Source organism: Anguilla rostrata, chromosome 13, assembly GCF_018555375.3.
Source record: "Anguilla rostrata isolate EN2019 chromosome 13, ASM1855537v3, whole genome shotgun sequence".
NCBI classification, from domain to species: domain Eukaryota; kingdom Metazoa; phylum Chordata; class Actinopteri; order Anguilliformes; family Anguillidae; genus Anguilla; species Anguilla rostrata.
The window spans coordinates 31,128,887-31,151,111 of NC_057945.1; the positions used below are offsets into that span (position 1 = coordinate 31,128,887).

At 40.6% G+C, this 22,225-nt stretch overlaps 2 protein-coding genes across 3 annotated transcripts in view; one reads left to right on the top strand and one right to left on the bottom strand.

The window, feature by feature from the left end:
- Nucleotides 1-14,607, bottom strand: part of LOC135237118 (guanine nucleotide-binding protein G(I)/G(S)/G(T) subunit beta-1-like) — a 29,817-nt gene extending 15,210 nt beyond the window's left edge. Inside the window, exon 1 of one of the 2 annotated variants that reach the window (XM_064303889.1) lies at nt 14,476-14,607. The gene's annotated coding sequence lies outside the window, so the exon portion shown is untranslated. Of the gene's footprint in view, nt 1-14,170 lie in introns of both variants that reach the window. The other variant, XM_064303887.1, reaches the window with a different exon arrangement.
- Nucleotides 14,608-18,431: 3,824 nt separating this feature from the next.
- Nucleotides 18,432-22,205, top strand: LOC135237123 (calglandulin-like). The gene is made up of 5 exons (XM_064303897.1): nt 18,432-18,493; nt 18,959-19,133; nt 20,722-20,866; nt 21,218-21,318; nt 21,833-22,205. Exons 1-5 carry the CDS (start codon nt 18,491-18,493, stop codon nt 21,874-21,876), a joined length of 468 nt encoding a protein of 155 aa, XP_064159967.1. The 5' UTR covers nt 18,432-18,490; the 3' UTR covers nt 21,877-22,205.
- The last annotated feature ends 20 nt before the right edge of the window (nt 22,206-22,225 follow it).

A 22,225-nucleotide genomic window follows, 5' to 3' on the forward strand; every position in this document is an offset into this window, starting at 1 on the left:
TGAGCTTCCAGTTTCTGAACATCGTTCAAAGCATAGCACAACACGACAACCTTAAACTGGCATTCTGTATAACTCATGTACATTTCGACTTTTAGAATGACCCTTTAGTTTGACCAACATACACTGGCGGAATGAATACTGCACAAGCTGCATATATGCACTTCCAAAGGGTATATTTCTATGAGTGGCAAGAGGGAAGCCAATCTCAGATTTCTAGTTACATTTCTTCTGCAGTCTTGGGCAGAATGCAAACAACAAGAGGAAAGCAAGTGAGTTCTGGCCACATTCAAAGTTTCACAAGAGGCCACACCATGGATCTTCGTTATCTCGATGTTGACCTATTTCTGCTGACCCCCCCCCCCCACCCCTCACCCCCCTTTGTGACAATTTCCACAGCGTCACGGTGAGTGCCAGCAATCCCGTGATGAGCAGTTCCCATTTTGACGGCTGGTCGAAGGGACTCCCTAAATTGCATGGCGTTACATCACCACAAAACAACCTTCAGCTGTTTTATAGGGTCACAAAAACAGGGACAGGACAGATGTTTCCTTTGGCCTATTCCGAAAACCCAGTCAGGCAGGCCGAAAGTTAAAAACCAGACTTTTAAAGCGCATCTGGAATGAGGTAGAGCCAAAAGTCAGTGTAACAGTGACATGGCAGAGATTAGACAATAGAAAGCAAACGCAGAATGCCTTTGGGAGGTGAGATGCTAATTAACCCCCTTGTGAAGGGGAAGAGGCAACCCTTTCAGGCATTACAGCCACTGGAGACCTGGGCTCCTGTTTGTCTCACTGTGAAACGCATGAAACAGCGGCGCTCGGGGTGTCAGGGGATGCACCCGGCAACACACTTGTTCTTAGTGTCGGGAAGTGACCCCATCGTCCAGCCCCGAAAGCAGTCTGGCTGCACCGCAGAGTCGCAGAGTTCACCGGCATGGTAACCGCACAGCTGGGCTGGTGAGTCGTAGAGTGACGAGGGCCAGAACCAGGGGCAGCCGGCTGCGCATGTTTCAGAGGAAGCACGTGATCACCTGCTCCATGCGCAGCAGATGGGAGCATGCTGCAGCAATGGACAGGGCCTACAGTTTACAAACGAGCATTCTACATAGGGTGAAAACCTGAGGAAACAAACGCTTTAAAAAAATTAATGGGATGCTTAATAATGCAGTATGAAGATTTGTCGTTAGAACACTTCTGTTCATATTTGGTCAAATATCCTCCACATCCCGACAGATATCAATAAATTAAAGGGTCTACGAAAAATGTCCAATTCAGACTAAAAATACAGTTTTAAATGTTTTAAACACATGATGACAAGGCAGTACCAGAGGTTCGCATCGTTTGGAGGTCTAGCTAATGTTACCTCTGTTCTGCTCTTATCTCTGTAGCCCTAGCCCCGCCAACCCTGTTTGCTCTGGCAGCGAGGTGATCACGCAACAGGAAGCAGGGCAGACGGCAGTCCTGATTGGTTGTGAAGATTCAGGCACGGTGAAAATTAGAACTGCTGATTTCAGAGCCTAGGGCAGTCAGAGGGACCAGATTTTTTCTTAGAACTTTTAATTTACTGATATGTCAGGAGGCGAAGGAAATTTTACCAAACATGAACAAAAGTGTTCTTACAACAAATGTGCACACTGCACCTTTACGTGAATTCCACAGGCACCACGTAGAGCGCCATCCTGCTTCCAGTCTAAAACCTTCAGCCTACTGTTCACACATTCCATATTTCTTCTTTTAAATCTAATTCTGCCATAAAAGCTCATCACACAAAAAGATAGAACAGAATAGAAGAATAACTGAGGACATCAAATGGCAAATTGCTAATCTACAAGAAATTATCTATGACGAGTATATTTTCAGGCTGGAGGACTCTGACATCTACAAAGAATTGGTCTCGTTTGTCACTACCTAGGCAAAGAAATAATCCACATATTCCCTTGCACATGTTGCGGTAGGAAAATGTGAAAATGCTGATGCAGAAGTTCACCTCCATTCATAACTCATTCAGCGATAAGTAAAGTGCTGATGGCTGCCTGTTCTAACCAAAACATAACCATTTCTACAAAGAGCAAGAATGTGACCATCACTCAAATAAAACTGCAAAATGTAGTGTCTTGCCCCATGTTTGTGCTCCAGATTACATGGCACTCTGGAACAGTTTAATTAGTGTGGTTCTACAGCAATTCTGTCATATTCAAGGACCGCATCGTATTATGCAAAACGCAGTTCAGCTATTCCCAAAATGTTCTCTAAACATGTGATTTGAAACAGCAATTAAACCCAATCACAGATTGAACAGCAGGAGAGGAACACTTAAACCCCACTGTTTTTGTTTGGAATTTCTTTAGTTAAGCAAAATACAATGCAATGATTCGGTTCTGATGCAAGTTTCCGTTCATTAGGAAATTTGAGCACGGCCGACTATTTTCACCTTCAATTCAAATGATTCTGTAATGACAATACAGTGTAATGAACAGGCTACTTCCCAAAGAAAATGGAACAGGCTGTGCTTTTCAGTTTCTATATTACAGTCCCATAAGTCACAATTTCAACAGCACAGCAGCAGAGAATTGAAGAAATGACCTAAGCTTGACCTGGCACCATTTTTCTGCAGAGTAAGATCTAGGCTAATGAGACTCAAAATTTATGACCAAAACTGCCTTTATACAACTAATTACAATATAGTACCAACTCATAATGACAGGTGGATTATTTCTTGCTTTTCTTACCTGACCCCCCTGTCCTTTCATTCCAGTGAATGGACAGCATATTGATATTACCCATGAGCCTTTTCACCTGACCCCTAGCACCAGTGTTCCTCTCCATAGCCTTACACCGTCCTCCCCGCCCGTCGACCAGCAGTGTCTCCGTGCACCTGGCCCACAGCAAACAGGTTATACAGGAACCTGCCAATGCTGACTGCAGCCCGAGAAGCTGTAACTTAAAATGTCATGTAGCAGAAGTACTGGAGGCTACGCGAATTCATGACTCAGCGGACTGTACATTACAATCTACACATGCGGCACTGCATACCTTATCCAGGTTACTGCAGATTTATATACAGCTGAAATACATAGCTGTTGGAAACAGCAGACATTTTATTCAACGTTAGAAGGGATTTGCAATTACACATGCTGAACATACCACTGCTCTTCTCAGTTTTGACAAGACAAAAATTAATACATGTATTTATATTACTTTAAAAAAAAGTCTTTCTGAATTAACCCCTTGGTTTAACAACCATCACTGTTTTATGTGCCAAGCTTAATAATACAACCCACAACATCAGTTGTTTCAGAGACCATTTTAATCTCAGGTACAACTGCTGCACAACCAACTTCAATGGGACCAGAGTGAGACGAACATATAAAAGTTTGGATGTACTGGTAAAAATTCAAATAAACACAGCAGCCGACTCAAGTTCTAAATGTGAATATGCAAAACCGAATTCAACAAACCATTACTTTGTCTCATTTTTGTCTTGTTTGTCACAGCTTGTGAGTAAAACTTGCTTTACTTTAAACTCAATTATCATTCTTTAATTTACACACACATACGCACGCACACACTTTCTTTCAAAACACTGAAATGAAAGCGCAAACTTTTGCCAGTGCTGAGAACAGAAGCATTCAAGCACAAAGGCCACCAACATGAAGCACAAACATTCAGACAAAAGACACAGGTGGCTAACAGAAAAAACAGGACGCAACTTCTTAATTACATATATTACTTTGCCACATAATGATCTTTTACAATGAACAGCTATGCATTTTATATACATGTATGACAGTGATGACACACACTTTCATACATGCACAAGGTACTTTCATACTTTTTCATTTTAGATAAAATACAGAAAAAAAATACATTGCATCCCAGAATGCAAAATATGATTGGCTAATTTTGTGTTCAGTGTTTCATCAGTACTAAAGAGTTGACTACCAGTTGCCACAACAAATACAGCTGCAAAAATAAATTAAAAAAAAATTCAGATGAACACAAGGTCAAATGAGCAAAGTCAGCAGCCTACATCTTAAAAGTCAAAAAAATGGTTTACAGCAGGTAGAGGGTGAGTTCAGAGATACAGAATACTTCCTTTAATAGAGAACTACTGCAGTGTGCTCAAGACTAAAGGATGTCTGCTCAGCATTCTACTGGTAAAAAAAACTAGAATACTCATGACCAACGTAAACAATACGCAACAAGTAAAAAAACAAAAACCCACATCCCAATACAATGATTCATTCAATCATTCATTCTTTAATTTCACAACTACATAGCAGATATGACAGCCTGCATCCACTGAAAAAGTCCAGCCTCATGCTGGGGCAGAAACATGTGGCAACATGCAGGATTCAGTTAAAATTAAACTGTGCCAGAAATCACCAAACAATCTCCTCTATGAAACAATCAGTGGTCAACTTCACAATGGTCATCTACCATACACATTAAGACTGTAGAACTGATTTTCAGTTCTCTAGAAAGAAGCTGAATACTAGAAAGAACACTCAATCACAACACTCATATATTCAGCTGAAGTCACACACTCAGGATTAGTACAGTACATATGAAGTCTTCATTTCCATATTCATATTTAATAGAAGTAGCTATATTAATACTATTACAAGTGATTTGCATTATATAGATATTTACATTGATATATTAGTTGTGTGCATGGCATTTTTATCCAAGAATCCATTCCAGTGTATGACAATCTGAAATAATGAGGCCTGTTAGTATGATAGCATTACTGTAAACTCCATATGGCTGAACGAGGATCATAGAAAATACGAAAACCAGCAATATCACTGACCAAGCTCATAATCCTAAAAGCTGAAATTCATGGACAGTAAGAATATAATCCCATTCACATGCACGCAGAGGAAACATCTGGCTGAAGCCAGCTTTGATATGCAAAATCCATTCTATTAAGGACAAATACACTCATTCAAAATTTTAATCCAGGATTCTTTCATTTGTTTTAACTGTTTTTGTAACCATGGTCATACCCCTATTTATTAACAAAGGTTTATTACATTTTAAACACATGGCAAATTTTTTACATTTTTATTTGTTCAACAGAAATTTCAAAAAAACAAAGCACAGACTATGATGGGAAGAGACCAATTAGTTCAATTCAGAACAGTTAATTTCTAACTGATGTCTCAAAGAAAATAAAGCCAAACATCTGTAACAATACATAGGCCTAACTATGCAGGGGTCAATCATTTTCCATTCCACTAATTTACCATTTCTCCCACACATCAAATAAAAGCCTGAAAGGGACCATTTTCCCCTTTGAAGGTTCTGTGATGTCATCACAGATTTTTTTATTTATTTTCAACTTCAAACAGCCAGAGTTCTTCTGGTTACTGTTGCATTGGTTCCTCCCAAATACACACTACCCTGCTACAGACAGAGGTCTGCCCAGAAATACACTTCTCCTACATTCTGTGCTACCTCTCAGACAATACTGTCCAACCTGTCATTAAACGGGTATAGAGGTCCAAATGCTTCAGCTGCAATGCTCTATGAACAGAGTGCTAGTGACAAAATGTACACTGTTGGTCGAGCAAACCTTTGAACGAATCATGCCAATGAGAAGATTATTCTACCACACAAAATAATCATTGCAAAAATCCATATGGCTGCCACTGTCCATTGTAAAACATTTCGGTAAAAATAACTGTACAGGATATTATGTTCTGAACAGTAAAAACTTTCCAATGACTGTAGCCTGCATCTGTTTTTCAAGCTCCAGTTCACGGCAGGACACAGCCAGCTACGGACAATAGCAAAGTCTGGCGAGGTCCAGGTCAGCAGAGCTCCCTTTCCGAGGCCGTAGACACAGAAAACCATTTTTGGCATGCGGAGGATTCCGTGTTCACACTTGCAGGGTCGCAACTCGTTTCAACAGGAAAATCTAAACTTGCAACCTCAGTGAGGAAACCTCAACTCAATTAGCACCGAGTCTCAAAGTGGTTACTAACTCGAGCGCTGGATATACACAAGGCAAGGCCTGAATGCGCTCGTCATACAGAATAATCTGACACCCCAAAACTGACTGCGGTTATTTATTTCCACCAGACATCCTGAAAAGAACAAGAGAGCAGAGCATAGAGACAGGTCTTTTACAGACAAGCAAGCTAGACAGCAGCCAAACTAATAATACACAGGCCCTCTGTTTCATGGCTTCCACTCGCTGACAGTGTGGTCAGTTCTTAATATTGAAAACTGCATTTCTGAAGTGACAGTATTCTGCATCCCTGAGACACTGAATCACATAATTGGGCACAACTGCAGATTTTTGTATCTACTCTATACAGCAGCTTTACCGCGATTTTAAATAGCCTACTTATTAATTTTTCCTGGACTGCCCAACACCATTTTAAGGTGTATATTCAGTCTGCTCTGTGCATCACAGGAATAAAGCCCAACATAATTTCCACAGTTGGGTTTCATATTTTTATGAAAATGTTCGACATACCAGGAACATGTAAACATAATTTGGAAGAAACTGTTTGTACACCCAGCAGCGTGGACCACAGATGCAAGAGTGGCAATAAAACTAAAATAAATTTAAACCGCAACACTGCCCATGTTGCTAGCTGGCACCTTTATTTTGACAGATTTACATTCTGGACAGGCCTATCCTTTGTCAGCCTTCAAATGAATGATGGGAAATCTCATTAAATAGCCTAGACCTCCCCATAGATATAGCCAGTAAGGACTGAATTCCACTGAGGAACGTGTTAGTCAGTGCAATAACATGTTCCATAACATGTTTATATCAGCATAAAATATTATTCCTTATGATGTTTTCCAAGTGATTTTGCAGGTACAAAACTTTACGCATTTCACTCATTCTTTTTCGCCACATCATCTTTAATCCCCTGTTCATTGTTAGATTTGATGTTATTATGCAGTTAGCAACTGCCAATGTATTCCACTTAGAAACACTGGCACACTATCTTTCAACCACAACTGCGCACACTGTTCTTACAAGTTGTGCATGAAGTTGGAAAATATCGGAAAATATCCCAGAAGAGACAGTGGCAATGATCTGCTTTCTTTCATGGCACACAGTGATGCATGAGACTTTGGAAAACTGCACACACATCAACTCACATCTCAGCAAGTAACACTTCAGAACAGAGCAAGTCCAACACATAGCCTACAGCTGGTCATCCATGGACTTTGCCTAAGTTGTATATATTAGACCAAGCACACAGTCATTTCACATGCCCATGCACAATTTAATGAAGTTCTTTTGACAAGAAATGATACTAGAAGTGGCAACCAGAAGTCCAGTAATATGACAAATTACAATCCATGATGATAGATGTTTTAGAACTAAAATAAATACCTGCTTTACTTCAACAGCAGATGATATCAAAGGAAGACAAAGACATGAGTATTCAAAAAGTGCTGACAAAGGAAGACAGATCAAGGATAGAATGCCTAACATAAGTAGTTAGTCTGAAAATGTATTTATAAGCAAAACACACACAAATTAGTGGGTCAGCACACACTGAGATAAGACAAAGCAATAATAAAAGAACACAATATATTCTCCTGTTTCAACAACACAAAGTACCACCCCCCCTCCCCCAACCAAGACATTAAATACAACTGAATGGGATTGCTGAAGAGTGATCTGCATTCCAATGACTGATTGAAGAGATTAAAATTGGCCTGGCAAAGATCCACCGTTGCCCCTATCCAGTTGTGGTACCTTTTGGTTAGGGGTGGAAACTCACCATACCTTTATGGTCTCTCATCACAATCAACCCTTTTAACGGTCAGCTCAAGAGGAAAATTGTTCATTTTAGTTTGTCTGTGCGTGCCAGTTAAGGGTTAGTCTGACCTTGATGGATGCATCTTGAATTGGCTTCGTTTCTAAACCCATGATAGAGGCCCATTTCAATTAAGGTGACTGCATTAGGCTGGGAGGACTGCATCCAAGAAGATGGAGCAGGTCAGGCACACCAATCCAGCACTTCATGGTGCATTTTAATGTCAACTGGATTTACAATGAAATAAATAAAACATGATTTTCAAGACAATGTAAAGATGATTACACGTGACATGAATATTGCAAGTGCAATCAATAAATTGCAAATGTAGATAGTTTGGTCAGCCGGTTAGGTATCCAAGTAAGCTAACTAGCCAGCCATCTATATAACTGATCCAATAAGCCAACTCGCTAGCCTAGTCTTTGGCACAATTGGTTCACAAAAGCCGCGTTTCCACCAAAATTACCCGGAACTTTCAGTCCCAGGAACTACTTTACCAGGAACTAAAAGGTTCCTTCAGCCAATGGTTGTCTGCGTTTCCACCGGGGTCTAAAGTACCGCGAAGATTAGGCAAATTAGCCCACTGACGTATGAAAAAGCAACGTTGTCGTCGGTCCATCTGTCATATGATTTCTTCCGTAACCCCATACTACCACCGAAGTAGCCTACATTATTTTCTAATAACCGGGACAGCCCGGAGGGGTTTATTCCACTTATACAACGGGTTACCAACAATGACTATATATGGTTACTTTTGTATTTATTGATTTTCATATATCCTCTCAAACACATTCATTATGTTTTTATGCGAACATTCGCTTTCATGTCTTGACATCCGAAGCGACAGAATGCATTCACATTTATATGTATAACTGGCAACAACAGCAGAAAACATGCACACGTTGTAAACAATTTGCTGTTTGGTTACTTTCTCGTCGTCAATTGCATATAGGCTAATGGCAAAATGACAAGAATAGAACGAAAACTCGGACTTGCGTGAAAATGTAAATTAGTAGTGGTACAGCCACCGTTTGCTTTCCTTCGAAGTTACTGCTAGCCGAGCAGCGAAGTGTGCCCTCCAGTTGCGAACCATGCACCATAAATTAGTCCATAGTCTTCCTGGTCTTTTCGTGGAATTGAAAAATGGCAGTAAAATTGAGTAAAATTACGGCAGTCTGAAAAAGCTAAAGGGAAGATTACTAGAATTAACCTGTTATTTTACCCGGATAAAAAGTGCGGATGGTGATTTCCAGTTTGCTTGTACTGTATCACCAATGTTAATTATGCAGAACTACCGCATACTTCACATAACTGTATCAAACGTTTTGAGTCAATTACAACGGGCTAACAAAGAAAATCCGGAAGAAAATATTCAGCAACCGAATTAATCCGTTTGAATGTTTTGGTAGCCTACGTAATATGCTGTCCCAGCACGAATGCTTAGCATTTTATAAAACGAATACTAAAGCAAGAAAAGAACAGAAGAGCACACGTTATAATTCCAAGACGTTGACAGGCTATAACCAAAAGTAGGCTACTGCGCCGCATAACATACAAGTTTGATTTGAAGTTATTATGAAAATAAATTGGTTTGCTGCTGCATATTTTCAAACATGGCGGGTAATGGCGGAAAATAAATACAACACAAATGCTACGAGTACTCGACCAATCAGAAATGTTCAGCGCTGCAAGCTCCACCCAAAAGGTTCCTGTACTTTCGGAAAGTACTACCCCCCGAGCAGGAACGTTTTGGGGGGTAAAACAAAGCCCCCAGAACTAAATTTAGACCCTAGTTCCTGCGGTGGAAACGCACTGAGTTCCTCAAAAGGTTCCTAGTTCCGGGGTATAGTTCCTGCGGTGGAAACGCGGCTAAAGTGAGCCGGCCTAACAGTGAGACTGGCCTTACACATTCACATAACAGTACACACAGCTAGATGTGCGGAAAAAGAAAGTTTCTCCAATGGCATGACCTGCTCCTGCATCGTTGGCGCTACCTACTGCCAAAGAGAATAAAAGAAAACTAGATACAGCTTGCTCTAAAAGTAGAATGAACATCAGAGCACAATTCAGAAGGTGGCGAGAGCTTTGGAAGTGGGTGGAGTTGAAGACTGACGAGGAACTGGCATCATTTCTGCTGGACAGTTAGGTCTAAATTTCAACACTAATGCACCTGGACTTTCTGCTCGCCAGCCAATGAATTTAGCCATCGAATCAGCTGGCAGCTATTATTGATAACGTTACTTCATTCTGATACTAGTTCTTGGAAGAAGGAAAAGTTTGCCAAAGTTATCTGTGTGCGGGTGAAGATAGGTAGTCTACTGAGGCAAGATAACTAAGCTAATATTACTAGTCGGATAGATCATATTAGGCAGCCAATGCGTGGTTCAGACTACCATTACAAAAACTCAGTGTGACTGGGTCTGTTGTCCTAGAAGCAGCAAACTGCCTCTTGGAGCTTACATTGTTAGTGTAGCTATGCCAGTAATAGTTCTTGCTGAGGAGTCATAGCTAGAAATGTTGATGCACTTTCACAAAGAGGTGTGTGCAGAAGCAGGGGGGTGGGTGTGTCTCTTTGTGGGGAGGGCCAACGGGTGTTACAATTCTCAAAATGTTTTCATAACATTGCCACCATTAAGAAAGTTGCCTAAAGCAGCTTTAATTGGCAGATCAATAGCTTATAGTTCATATGTTATAGCTGACAAAGAGTTTTTAGTCCACTAAAACTAGCCAAATGCTAAATCTTCTTGAAACAAAACACTTCTCCATGACTAATGCCTACACTGAAGACGACTGATCATGCGCTACTTTGTGACATGAAACCACCTTGCCAAACAGCTAGCTGGCCTACTTACAGCAACTGCCACAACGGGCCTCAATTTCTAAAGCACTAGTCCTCAGTGAAACGACACAGCCCACAGTAGGGAATCAAGCGCTGATCATGGTAGTGCTATAATGCACAGCTGGCCTTGACCTTCTCCAGGGAAAGAAGAATTTAAGCCCTCAAGGTTTATTCTCTCATCAAGCAAGAGCCTCTACCCTGGTGAACCAGGTACCTGCAGCCCATAAGCCCATTTCAGGGACACAAATGCTAGCCTGCACTCTTCTTTATGATAATTTGCTAGTTTACTCCCATGAAATGGCACGCAGGTGAGCATCAGCCAATGCCATGTGCAGAGGGAGACCAGACATAGGTACTTTTTAAGGTCATTACATTATTCCAACGGTTTTATTGAAATTTGGCAGCCTGGGTACTAGTTTTAAGCAAGCCGAACAGGGGTTTATCTACCCCTTTCCTATTAGATGCCATCAGTTGTTCATGTTGTGCTTTGTACATTAACCAACTCATTGGGAGGAACTTCCTATATATACATGTTTGTGTGCATTCTCATTGCACTCCAGAGTTTTGGACAGTGATCAACAGATGTGGTGCATGGCCTGGATCATGTTCTAATTAGCGTAAAACAAGCTTCACTGGTTCCAAAAAGGCATATATTGTATGAAAAATCCCACTCCATCACACAAAGACTTGTTACACAGAAGCAGGCATAATTTTTTTTTTTTTTTTAAGTTTAAGTTAAAAGCAATGTGAGATGATAAAATAAAATGTTTATGATCAGAACAATAACGTGGTTAAAACTACAATATCTACTGAGATACGCATGCAGTCAGTTCCTGATCAGAGCAAAAGGACTGTAATCCTGATTAAAGTGATGTTTATTCCAGTTATGAGGGAAATAAAGAGTAAAGAACCTTAATTATGGAGGAACAAACTTTTTTTATTAAATGCATAGTTAACTCAATCATTTCTACTAAAGTGCAAAATGCACATAAAATTTACGGTATTACAAAATTAGGTATCCTCAACAACGTTCCCCTAAAATACCATTCGACATGAAAAACAAATAACATTACTATCGTAAAAAGGTGGAAACTAAAATAGACTATGGCCAGGATAAGGATGGAGGAGACCTACAGTAGCCAGCTTTCTCCTCTTCCCCCCGATTAGATGCTATGCCTGTGACTTGTACAGAGAAAGCCCTGTGAGAACCGCTGCAAACGCCATCTTGTTCGTTGCAGTTGCACAGGCCCAGAGTAAACCTAGTCTATTAATAAAATTTGCGAAAAATAGAAACGACATGCTGAGCTTTAAAAATATGAAAAATGCTATACTCGTTGAGAACAACGGTAATTTCCGATTTGTAACAAAAAAAAACGCACGCCAACTGTCACCGATGAAGAGAAAGGTGGAGACAAAAAACCGAGACCCAAGTTAACCATAATTCCAATGCCTATGAAGCCTATAAAATCACTGTGCCAGACCCGTTTCATGTTCACAAAACCTCATTAATAACATGAAGGCTACTTCACAAATGAATTTTTTAAAACCGACATTATAAAATATACATTGACTAAGGTTTGCTATCTGGTAACGGTACTAGACGATGCCATTGCTTGACCGAGTGTGGTGGCTTCAATGTCTGACACAGCCAGGTTAGGTAATGTTAACGATGCTAACACTATTCTTTTAGAATAATCCCGTCAATACAGCTTTGTGCATTATCTAGCTAGCGCTAGCTGTATTTGCTAACTTGCTCCGGTTAACAGGAATGTTTCTGTGCCCTTCGTTTTAGCAAAATATCGAGCAGAAGGCTAGCTGCGTTCGGTAAACGGGTTTCTTCTCCATATTAGTGGTAGCCAAGCAGCCACCATGGAAGGGAACATAAGGAAAGACTACTTTACTCAAAGGAAAAAGAATTGTAGCTAGACTAGCCATCTAATTGTATTGGATTGCCACAATCCAATTACCGTACTACGAGCCCATTAAAACAAGCAGTAACAACTAAACTCGAAGGTACCGTGGGCTAGCTCGCCAATGTGAGAGCTGGTAACAGGATTATAAAAATGGCATGATACTTAGACTAACATTAGTTGAGGAGGAAATTATCATCAACGCCTGCTTGTCATAATGTCAGCTATTTGTGCAACCACGGACCTAGTGCTAGCTGCGACAGTATCTTCGTAAATGTGTGTAGTTAGCAGGGAACTTTTCAGTTTGACACCTGAAGTATATTAATACTAGATCCCCAATGAAACCCTGACAAGCAAGCTAGTAACGCTAATTAGCAATAGAACTATCAGGACAAAAAAGAGAAACAATAGCTTGCACTTGCTACAGGTCATGATGTAAGACAGCTAGCCACCACATGATTAGGGCTACGCCTGATATGGCTTCTATCGGGAAATAATCCCACTTTAACTTGTAATTGGTTCTAAATCCTCGGCATTCAGTTAGTTTAATAACGTAGGCATAATATGTGGAATAACGAAACGAGAAAGGCTACATTGTGTATTAATACATTTGGCTACCTCATATTTGCGAACATTATTTAAGTTGATTTTGTAGCGTTCGCCTTGTAGCTAGGAATCAAGCTAGTCTAGTCTATCTTGCAAAATATCACCATTGCCTAGCCAGTAAATCATCGCGTAATGAATTCAGTAGATTAAATGATAAAAGTTCAGGCGTGGTTGGTTAACTGGACAACTAGCCCGTTTGGAAACTGTACCAACATAGCTAGGCTATATTAAACGGATATGAGCGGTTACACAGTTAGTCTTTTGTGAAACACTGACTACTGGCCGGCTAATAGCTAGATGAGTTGTTAGCTGATGGACTTGGGAGAGAAAAGGGTGGTTAGAGTCCATGTTAGCCAACAATTTGTAGCTATATAGACTGCTCATCGGAAGTGCTTATCTAGCTAGTGCTACGTCGTCGATAAAGATTTCAGAACACCAAATCAACTAATTTAACAAGCACGGAAGCAGCACTGGAGAGTGTGGTCCAACATGAAACATTTTACTCCGTGCCGTTTTTTCTGGTCAGACATCAACCTACAATCACATGAAAATCTACCCTGGCTTTACATTGTTGCATTTCTTTGTCGTACATAATTATATCTGCATCAGTATGTAAGTTAACGCCAATGTTAACTGTCAGCTAACGCTGGAGCAGTCTAAAATGCAAATGTTTAATTTGCTTGCTAGCCCGCTAGCTGTGAGGTAACCCACACTGAATAACTCTTCCGAATATCGAATTCATGGACGCTGAAAAGCACACGAATACTTTGACATTTACAAACTGGCAGTTTAATGAAATCTCAGCAACGAACTGGTTACATAAATGTCACCTATTTTACCTAATGAAAATGCTCGTATGGTTGCTAGTTAGCAAGCTAAAAATCAAGCTACCCCCACCCCCGTCGCAGCACACACCAACGTATCGAGTCAGCCAACCCAGTTTAACCCCTTCCAATAGCATTGAGATTACACATTCTTTGAATTTCTCCCTCATTTACCCCAATTTTTATTTAGCCTTACCTGTTTTCAGTCGAGCTGTCCGTTGTTTATATTGCATTGACTGGACACAGCAAAGATCTGACTCTCCACTCCGGTTAGCATCAACCAAGAACGGTAGACTTCAGCTAGCTAACTAGCTAGCTACCGAGGAGCGGCACTCCCCGAGCCCAGTTTTTTCGACACGCCAAGGAAAACACACCGGCACACTGGCGCAAAGATGTTTTAGAGTTCGCAGCAGGAAAACAGTCAAAACTGCAAAAATGCGTTTGGTGATACGTGTAACTGTCTCACTGCAGCTTGCTCCAGTCAACAGCCAGTTCCCTCACCTTCTAATCTTTCTCTCTCCCTTGGCCAGACTCCTCAATTCTCTCCCACACCTCAATCTCCACTCCCGGCCATCAAACAGCTGAGATGGGCGCGGTAACCCTGCACTTAGCCCAGGGAAACCCCACGCTGCAGTAGCGTCACTACGTAAATTGGGGCCGTAGGCCCCTCAATCAGCGTGCAATGCGTGTTTTAACAAGTACGTACGTATGCAAAATAACTTTATGTTGTGATTTTATATCGAAACACCAACAAATGTTTGTAAAAACAGATTACAATCAGTATTGTTCTGCCAGTTAATTATGAAGAAGATATCTGTCATTAGATAAAAGACAAATGTCTTACAGTCCTCTCTATTTAACAGACATTAGCTAGAAATTTTCCAGTCGTGAAATATCAAAGGCATCTACTCCTACTATGAGGTATAAGGAACAATTGAAATACAGCGAATCGACAATAGAGTACGTTGGAATCAGAAAAGGTAGTCCTGTTTTTTCTCCAACAAATGCACAAAAATATATGTAGGTTCACATACAACTGACCAAATAACTAACTCGGTATTGGAGCTGCCTTCACGCGTACACCCCGATCTAAGTGGCAATGAGTTGGCGGCTTTTTGAATCCACTTTTCAGTATACCTTGGAGGTAGTTTATGGCTGTTTGCTTATAATGCTCAATATATCTGAGAAAGAATAGCTGGCTTTGCAAAGCTGGGGCAGTGCAGCACTTGTAGTAGTGGCTAGGTTACTTTCTGAATCCATGCCCTGCTTGGCCTATAGGTCGCTCAGATCTCGAAACTGAATTCCACCTGGACTTATCCCTGAAAACCTTCAGTGTGTGAAGGAAGGCTACAATGCCATAGGCTCATTCTAAAACACCACTGAACATATAGTTCTATGGCATTCACTCTAGACAAATCTGGAGTGGCAAAGAACCATTTCCGAATTATTTAATGGCACTCCAAGCCTTGACCAGATCATCTGGGAAAAACTCATCCTAATATCTCTCTATAATGTCCCACTCTCTAGTTTTATAATTTACATCCTGATTCTGGACGTTGTTGATATGTACTGTATTTGATTTGCCATCATCGCTTTCTTCAATAGTCAATACCTGCTAACCAAGTCGAGGGTCCAGTACCTGGCTACGTTTTTCAGGTTCATCTATATTTTACTGAGGATATGCATCAATGTAGTTAATTAAATTTATTTTGCAAGTGTCACAGTACCAAAATTTTACCTTCAGTGGGATACCAGTGCAAGTATCATAGGCCTCAGTATTATTATGTTCCCTCAAACAATATTTTGTCAAATATGTTTGGCAGAAGGAAATGTTATGGACATTGGTGGAAAAACCTCAAAAAAATCTGTCATAGCTACTGTAGTAAAGTAATATATTTAAGCTTATGATAGACACAGATATGAAGCTATCAGTGACTATTTCTTATGGGTCAGTAGGAGGATCAGCCCTGAATGCAGCCACTAGGGGGCTCTGCTGCAACAGAGTGGCAGGGAACTACTGTGCACTGTCAAGCCCTACAGGGTACAAATAATCTTGAACATGGACAGCAGCTTAGGCTACCAGCCACTCCCTCGTCTCCTTTGTCTTTCTTAGAGCAGAAGAAGTAATGTATATCAGATCCTGGAGACAACCCAAATGCTGAAGGATTAGAGACTAAAAGCTGCTATTCTCAGTTTCAAAAGGCAGCGACACATACATGCAAACAAAACAGAAACATGAGATTGTCGCCAGCTATGCCTCTGTGATAAAGCTTATTAACGTTCATAGCATTTGTCTGTGTTTACCAGTGTTTATAGCATTTACTCTGTTTATCAATAGGGGGCACAGGGGCAGTTCAGATAAGATGGATGAGAGGGAGGTGCTATATAGTTTTGTTGCATGTCTCAAGGGAATAGATATGTTGTGGTCTTGCCTGTTGCATTCTCTTAGTCAGGCACTGACTTGGTAAGATTGACAGTGGAGTAGAATGCAGTATTCACAGGAACTAACTGTAGTATTAACAGAATGTGAGAGCGGGCTGAGACAAAGCTGTTATGAACACCCCCACTGCAGAACTGGATATTTCCTCTGTGGAGAATATTGAGTTTTCAGAGGTCTGCACTTTTGATTAGTAAGTGACTGTAAGATAAACAAGACCAGTGTTAGACAGTGTTAGATACTATTTAGCTTTTAGGTAAACTAAGCATTAAGTACAGTTTAGTGGTAGGAATATGCAAGCAGTGTTGGGCTGAATGGCCTGTTCTTATCTTACGTTATGTTATGTTAAGACCAGGTCAAAACCTAGTATATGGCTGGACCGAACCGGCCGACCAATGGTGTTACTTCATCAGTCAGTCACTCAGTCACAGACATGCGCGGTGTAACTTCATCACTCACTCAGTCACAGACATTCGCGTTTATAGGGCTGGCCCCGCTGTTGCGGTCCAGCCAAAAAGCAGTCATATATGAAAACCTTTTCTTCCAAATTAACTTTACACCTAGTGAAAACAGAACATGCAGGATTTAGCCAGGCGACCAATAGGGGGCACTCTTCCCACTGAAAATAATGCCTCAGTGTGTAATTGGAAGGTGGGGTCTTTTCTATTCTAGAAGTGCTGTTGCCTTCCTGGTGTACATAGAGTGAGGGTGTTGACCCTGGCCAAATATTCAAGATGATTCTTTAACTCTCTAATCAGCGCAATACAGAAAACTGGAACTGGGCTTCATCGCAAATACACCCTGACAAAAATGATATTATCATAGGACTGTATAATAAAATCTGCTCTAAAATCAACATATGTAATGAGATTCTGCCTGTGAACCTATTTCACCAGCAGACTTTGAAGGAATAGAAAATCCTCCGAATCCAACTCTTCCCTTATGGACAGCATGTTATTGGAAAACAGCATGATGACCGACCACAAATTCTTCAGGATACAGAATGTCACCGTTCTAGGTTTTAGCAAAACCTATACATGGTATAATAAATTCACATTGTCAAATACATACAAATGCGCACTATATGCACTGTGAACAAGGCAGATCGGTTTTACAAAAGCAGTACTGTGGTCCTGACCTAAATAAAATGTAATTATGTGGTCAGAAGCTTGGACAAAAAAAAGAAGAAAAGTTAGAAATGGCAAGAACTGTCGCCCCTTTGGTGGACCCATAGTAGCTCACCAACACCACATCCAGCAGCAGCTTAAAGTTAACCGTGATTGCCTGTCATCCACGTTCAAACCAAGGCCAGCCCACTTAGGTTCGACTCTTGGAAACGAGAAGGTGATTGGATGATATTGGCGTGCTGGCTGGCATTAGCATATGCAGGATGCTTTAGTAGAGGGTGTCATTTTATGTTGCAAAACCCAAAGCCTGTGATGGAGCCCTCCCAAAGGTCCCATTTGAGCCCCTTTACCCTAGCACCAACCCTACCGCGCTTCCCCAGTACTGATGGAAATAACTCTTGGCCTTGCCTCATCCCCTTATTTGGGACGTTGCTTAGGGTATATTCACTGGGGATGCTCTCGCACCTGTTGAGAATCTAAGCAGCTGAAAGCAGTAAGCAAAAGCACTGGAGGAAAACTGGCACATAAATATTATGTCTTTAGCATTGGATGGTAGCAATTTACTCTTCTTGCTGATATATAAATGCTCACAGACACACACACATTTTTTTAGGAAATGGTAACTTGGTGAACTGTCTGGTAAAATGGTTATCTGAGAAAATTGTAAAAGATCTGTGTCCTCAGGAGTCAGGACTCTTAAGAATTAACCTGAGGTATGTGCTAGTGATACTCTCACAAAGACTTAATTGGCATACAAATCATATCCTTCCAGAAATAGGGCTATGCCCATCGCCTATGCACCATAAAAGGCTAATGTGGATTTAAAATCCTCAGGGACTGGCTAGCATAGCTCCTTCAATAATCTTCAAGGCCACTTTACTTTCTCACTTGGGGTACAGCTTGGTGAGTTTAAGAACACCTTGGTCAACCATCGCACCCTCTCCCAGACAAAATGGTGAGTAACCTATGAAAATAATGATCTTGTTTACTTCTAATGAAGAAATATTATAATATTCTAACTTCTAATTCCAAAACATGACTTATAATTAGCATTAAATATATTGCATTTGTAGTATATACAGATAATTTCCCATGTTTAAAAGCAATTATATAGTATTCTCGCACTATTGATATTATAATAAAAAAGCAATACATTCAGAAGAAATTCTAAGATATATTTGATCTCACATTTACTGAAAATACATTTTAAATTGTTTTCATTGTATTAATGCTGCACATCAGAATCAAAAGACCCATTACTGAAATTAAGTTGGGCTTTTGGGATCATGTGTCTTGATTAAAATTGTTTTATTGCATATGTCTTCTTAAAATAAGACATGATTCAGTTAAACCGATATGTTTGACTTTTCCTAAAATGTCAGGCTAATGCAGAATGTCTGTGAACATGTTTTGTCTGTAGGCAACCGCACTGACTCCAGAGCAGATTACTGAGTATAAGGGCGTGTTTGAGATGTTTGACGAGGAGGGGAATGGAGACGTGAAGACAGCCGAGCTGGAGAGGTTGATGAGCCTGTTGGGGATAAACCCCACCAAGAGAGAACTGGTTCAGATGGCGAAGGATGTGGACAAAGACGGTATGTCATCTGCGGATATGTGTCATTCTCCTGGCTCTGACAAAAAAAGGTTTTTGTAGTGTACTCAAGTAAAACTACAGCTCCCAGGGAGGCGAGCTGCCTTGGCTGTGCATGTGCCGACTGCGTCTGGCAGCCACACAAGGCAATGCACAACTGGCCCTACCATCGCCCATGAAGAGAGAGTTTCAGTCAGCAGAGTTTTCACTTCCTCACCGCACAGTGCTGACTCTCCTGTTTGACCACTGGGTCTGCTGTGTCAGTTATTCAGCAAAAGGCACTGCGGTTAAATCCACTTTGTTAGTGGAACAGATACACTGTATTTGAGTTAAAAGCACTCTAACAGAATTGAAATTAATATTGTGCGCACTACATTTTTCTGTTACATTACAGGGTTAGCATATTACTGGGTGTGGGTGCTTTTTTCATGTTCCCCTTTTAGGAGGAAGAGGAATACCACTTTGCTTCCATCTAGTGTCTACAAATTGAATTGCAATGGATAGTAATTGGAGAGCCAAGCCACTGTATGTAACCTTAGGTCATGTGTTGTTCAAACTGTTGCAGCATAGCTTTTCTTAGAAGTCACAAAGGTCTGCCTTTTATGTGCTAGATTTAAATGTAACAAAATCTGGGGTGTATGAAGGGGATTTACCTACTCTACACTTGTTAAAACCAGGTCAATCATATTAATAATGGTCCCTTTTGTGTTTACAATGCTGCCTGTGACAGAATTGCCAGCGTTAGACTGGACTGAAGTCAGTCTGAATGCCTTGGGTATCTGGACGCTTGAAACATAAAAAAGCTCACTCTTCTTTCATTGGCGCTAGCTGTCCTGTTGCATTGTGGTTCTTCCAATATGGAATGTAGTCATTTGGGCAAGTTATATTAGAGAAACAATTCCAAACTGGGGAGGGAAAAAAAGGGAAAACACCAGTTAAAAACATGAAAAATAAATGAATGCTATTTTCCAATTGACAACACAAATGTATTTTTAGCTTGGGCGTCTTTAAAACTTAAAGCCATTGATTAAATATTTCACCTCTCTACCAATATTTTGTAAATATCTACAATGAGAAAGGTTCCAAATGTTAAATTAAAGTTATGCCTTTGTACTGCTATACCAAATAAGGATATTACTCTATCAGACTCACTCGACAAAACATATTGATGGACTCAAAACACTATGTGCCTGAACAGGTGAGAAATGTACTATGGATAAACATTTACATTAATGTATAGGCATTCAGCAGACACTCTTATCTTAAATTAATATATTGTGTATATAACTGCACAACAAATCACAGAAGAGCTGAACAATTTCCTTGCAGTATGTACCATTGAACTTGTCTGCCTGTCACACATTGCTGCTAATCCTCCAGGTGACCTGTGTTCATTTGAGTGCCCCTTACCTTCTCAGGTACACTGTGATGATGATGATGTAACTTTGTCTGATGGTTCAGCATTTTCATCTGTAATGAAATTACTTGGTGTCGAAATTAAACCCCAGCCTATGGACAACTGAAAAATAAAACTCCATAAAATTAAAACCAGCCTTTGGATTGTTAAATGTCACTTCTCTCTGCTGTTACAGGCAAAGGAACCTTTAACCGTGAACGTTTCCTGAGTCTGATGGCTCTGTATCACGAGCGAGCGAAGAACCAGGATGCCGAACTGCGTGCAGCATTCAAGGTTTTCGACAAGGAGGCAAAAGGCTACATTGACTGGGACACCCTCAAGTAAAATACGATTACCTTTTCTAAATTGCCTTTTAACGGTGAATTATCATGCAATGGTTAAAAAATAATTATTTTGCAAGGGATTTGATTAATGAAAGCCATAACCCAAGGACATTACAGTATACCGTAGCTTTAACCTCACCTTTGGGTCCAATGTTCCTGTAGACCCTTGACAGGAGATTCACAGCAGCAAATTTAGCTGTTACTTTAGAGTTACTAGAACAAATATATAAGTTGCAGTGCCAAGTGATGTGATTTTGTTTGTCTGTATTTCGTGTGGCTACAATAGCTCATTATTAGAGCTAGCACGATCATCAGCCGTGCTAAATGGCGACTCTACCTGCTTTACAGGTATGTGCTGATGAACGCAGGGGAGCCGCTGAATGCCGAAGAGGCAGAGCAGATGATGAAAGAGGCCGATAAGGACGGAGACGGAACCATCGATTACGAAGGTAATGAAAACTGCTATCATTTTCCTTTGCGTAGCTAACCTGAAACATCCTCTTCTGGGCTCATGCCGCTGTCACTGATTAATAACTACGCGTAATCCGCTTATGGATTTAATGACTGTACAGAGTATGCCGTGTACTTTGTCATCCTTGACCTGTTTTTAAATCTCAACATTTTGCGGTTAACGTGAGTCAGGGAGTCAAGTGTGGTGAGCAGGATGTGTTTTGAGTAAGCGGAGACAGACATGATGGATGCAGTCCCTGAACTCAGGTCTAGCACTCTACTGCACAGTGACATTACCACACAAAGCCTGGGTTGGAAACAACCTACTATAAAGCTCTTCATAGCAACTGTCCTGTATGGGTGCCCTGTACAATATTTTTTTCAAGGACATTCCTGAAGGATGAATCCAAAGCATTTCATAAATCACAAGTGTGTCATCAGGTAAATGAAAACATAATGAATGTAGTGGGTTCTTGCATATAAATTAAGAGACAATTCATTTCAACCCCTCAGAATTCGTGGCCATGATGACTGGAGACTCCTTCAAGATGACCTAAAACCAGGCCAGAGACACCGTTTCCACAGGGCATGGCAACTGTGAATTTTTATGGTTTTTTTTTTGTTTGTTTGTTTGTTTTTGGACAGCTTGCTTTTATTTAAAAGTTGGTGCACTGGTGAAGAAATGAAGGGGCCAATTGTTCTCCTTGCAGTGTTCACATTGCGCATTTGCCTCCGAGCTGCTCAGGCGCTCAAAGTCAACATGATCTGGAATGTGATGAGGAAAACAGCCAGCCCTATCGAAGAACTTTTTTAACAAATTGCACAAACTGCATTGTCTTATGTGTTATTCTGAAATGTTTCGTCTGTAATAAATCCTATATCTTTATCTGTGTCTTTTTGTAATGT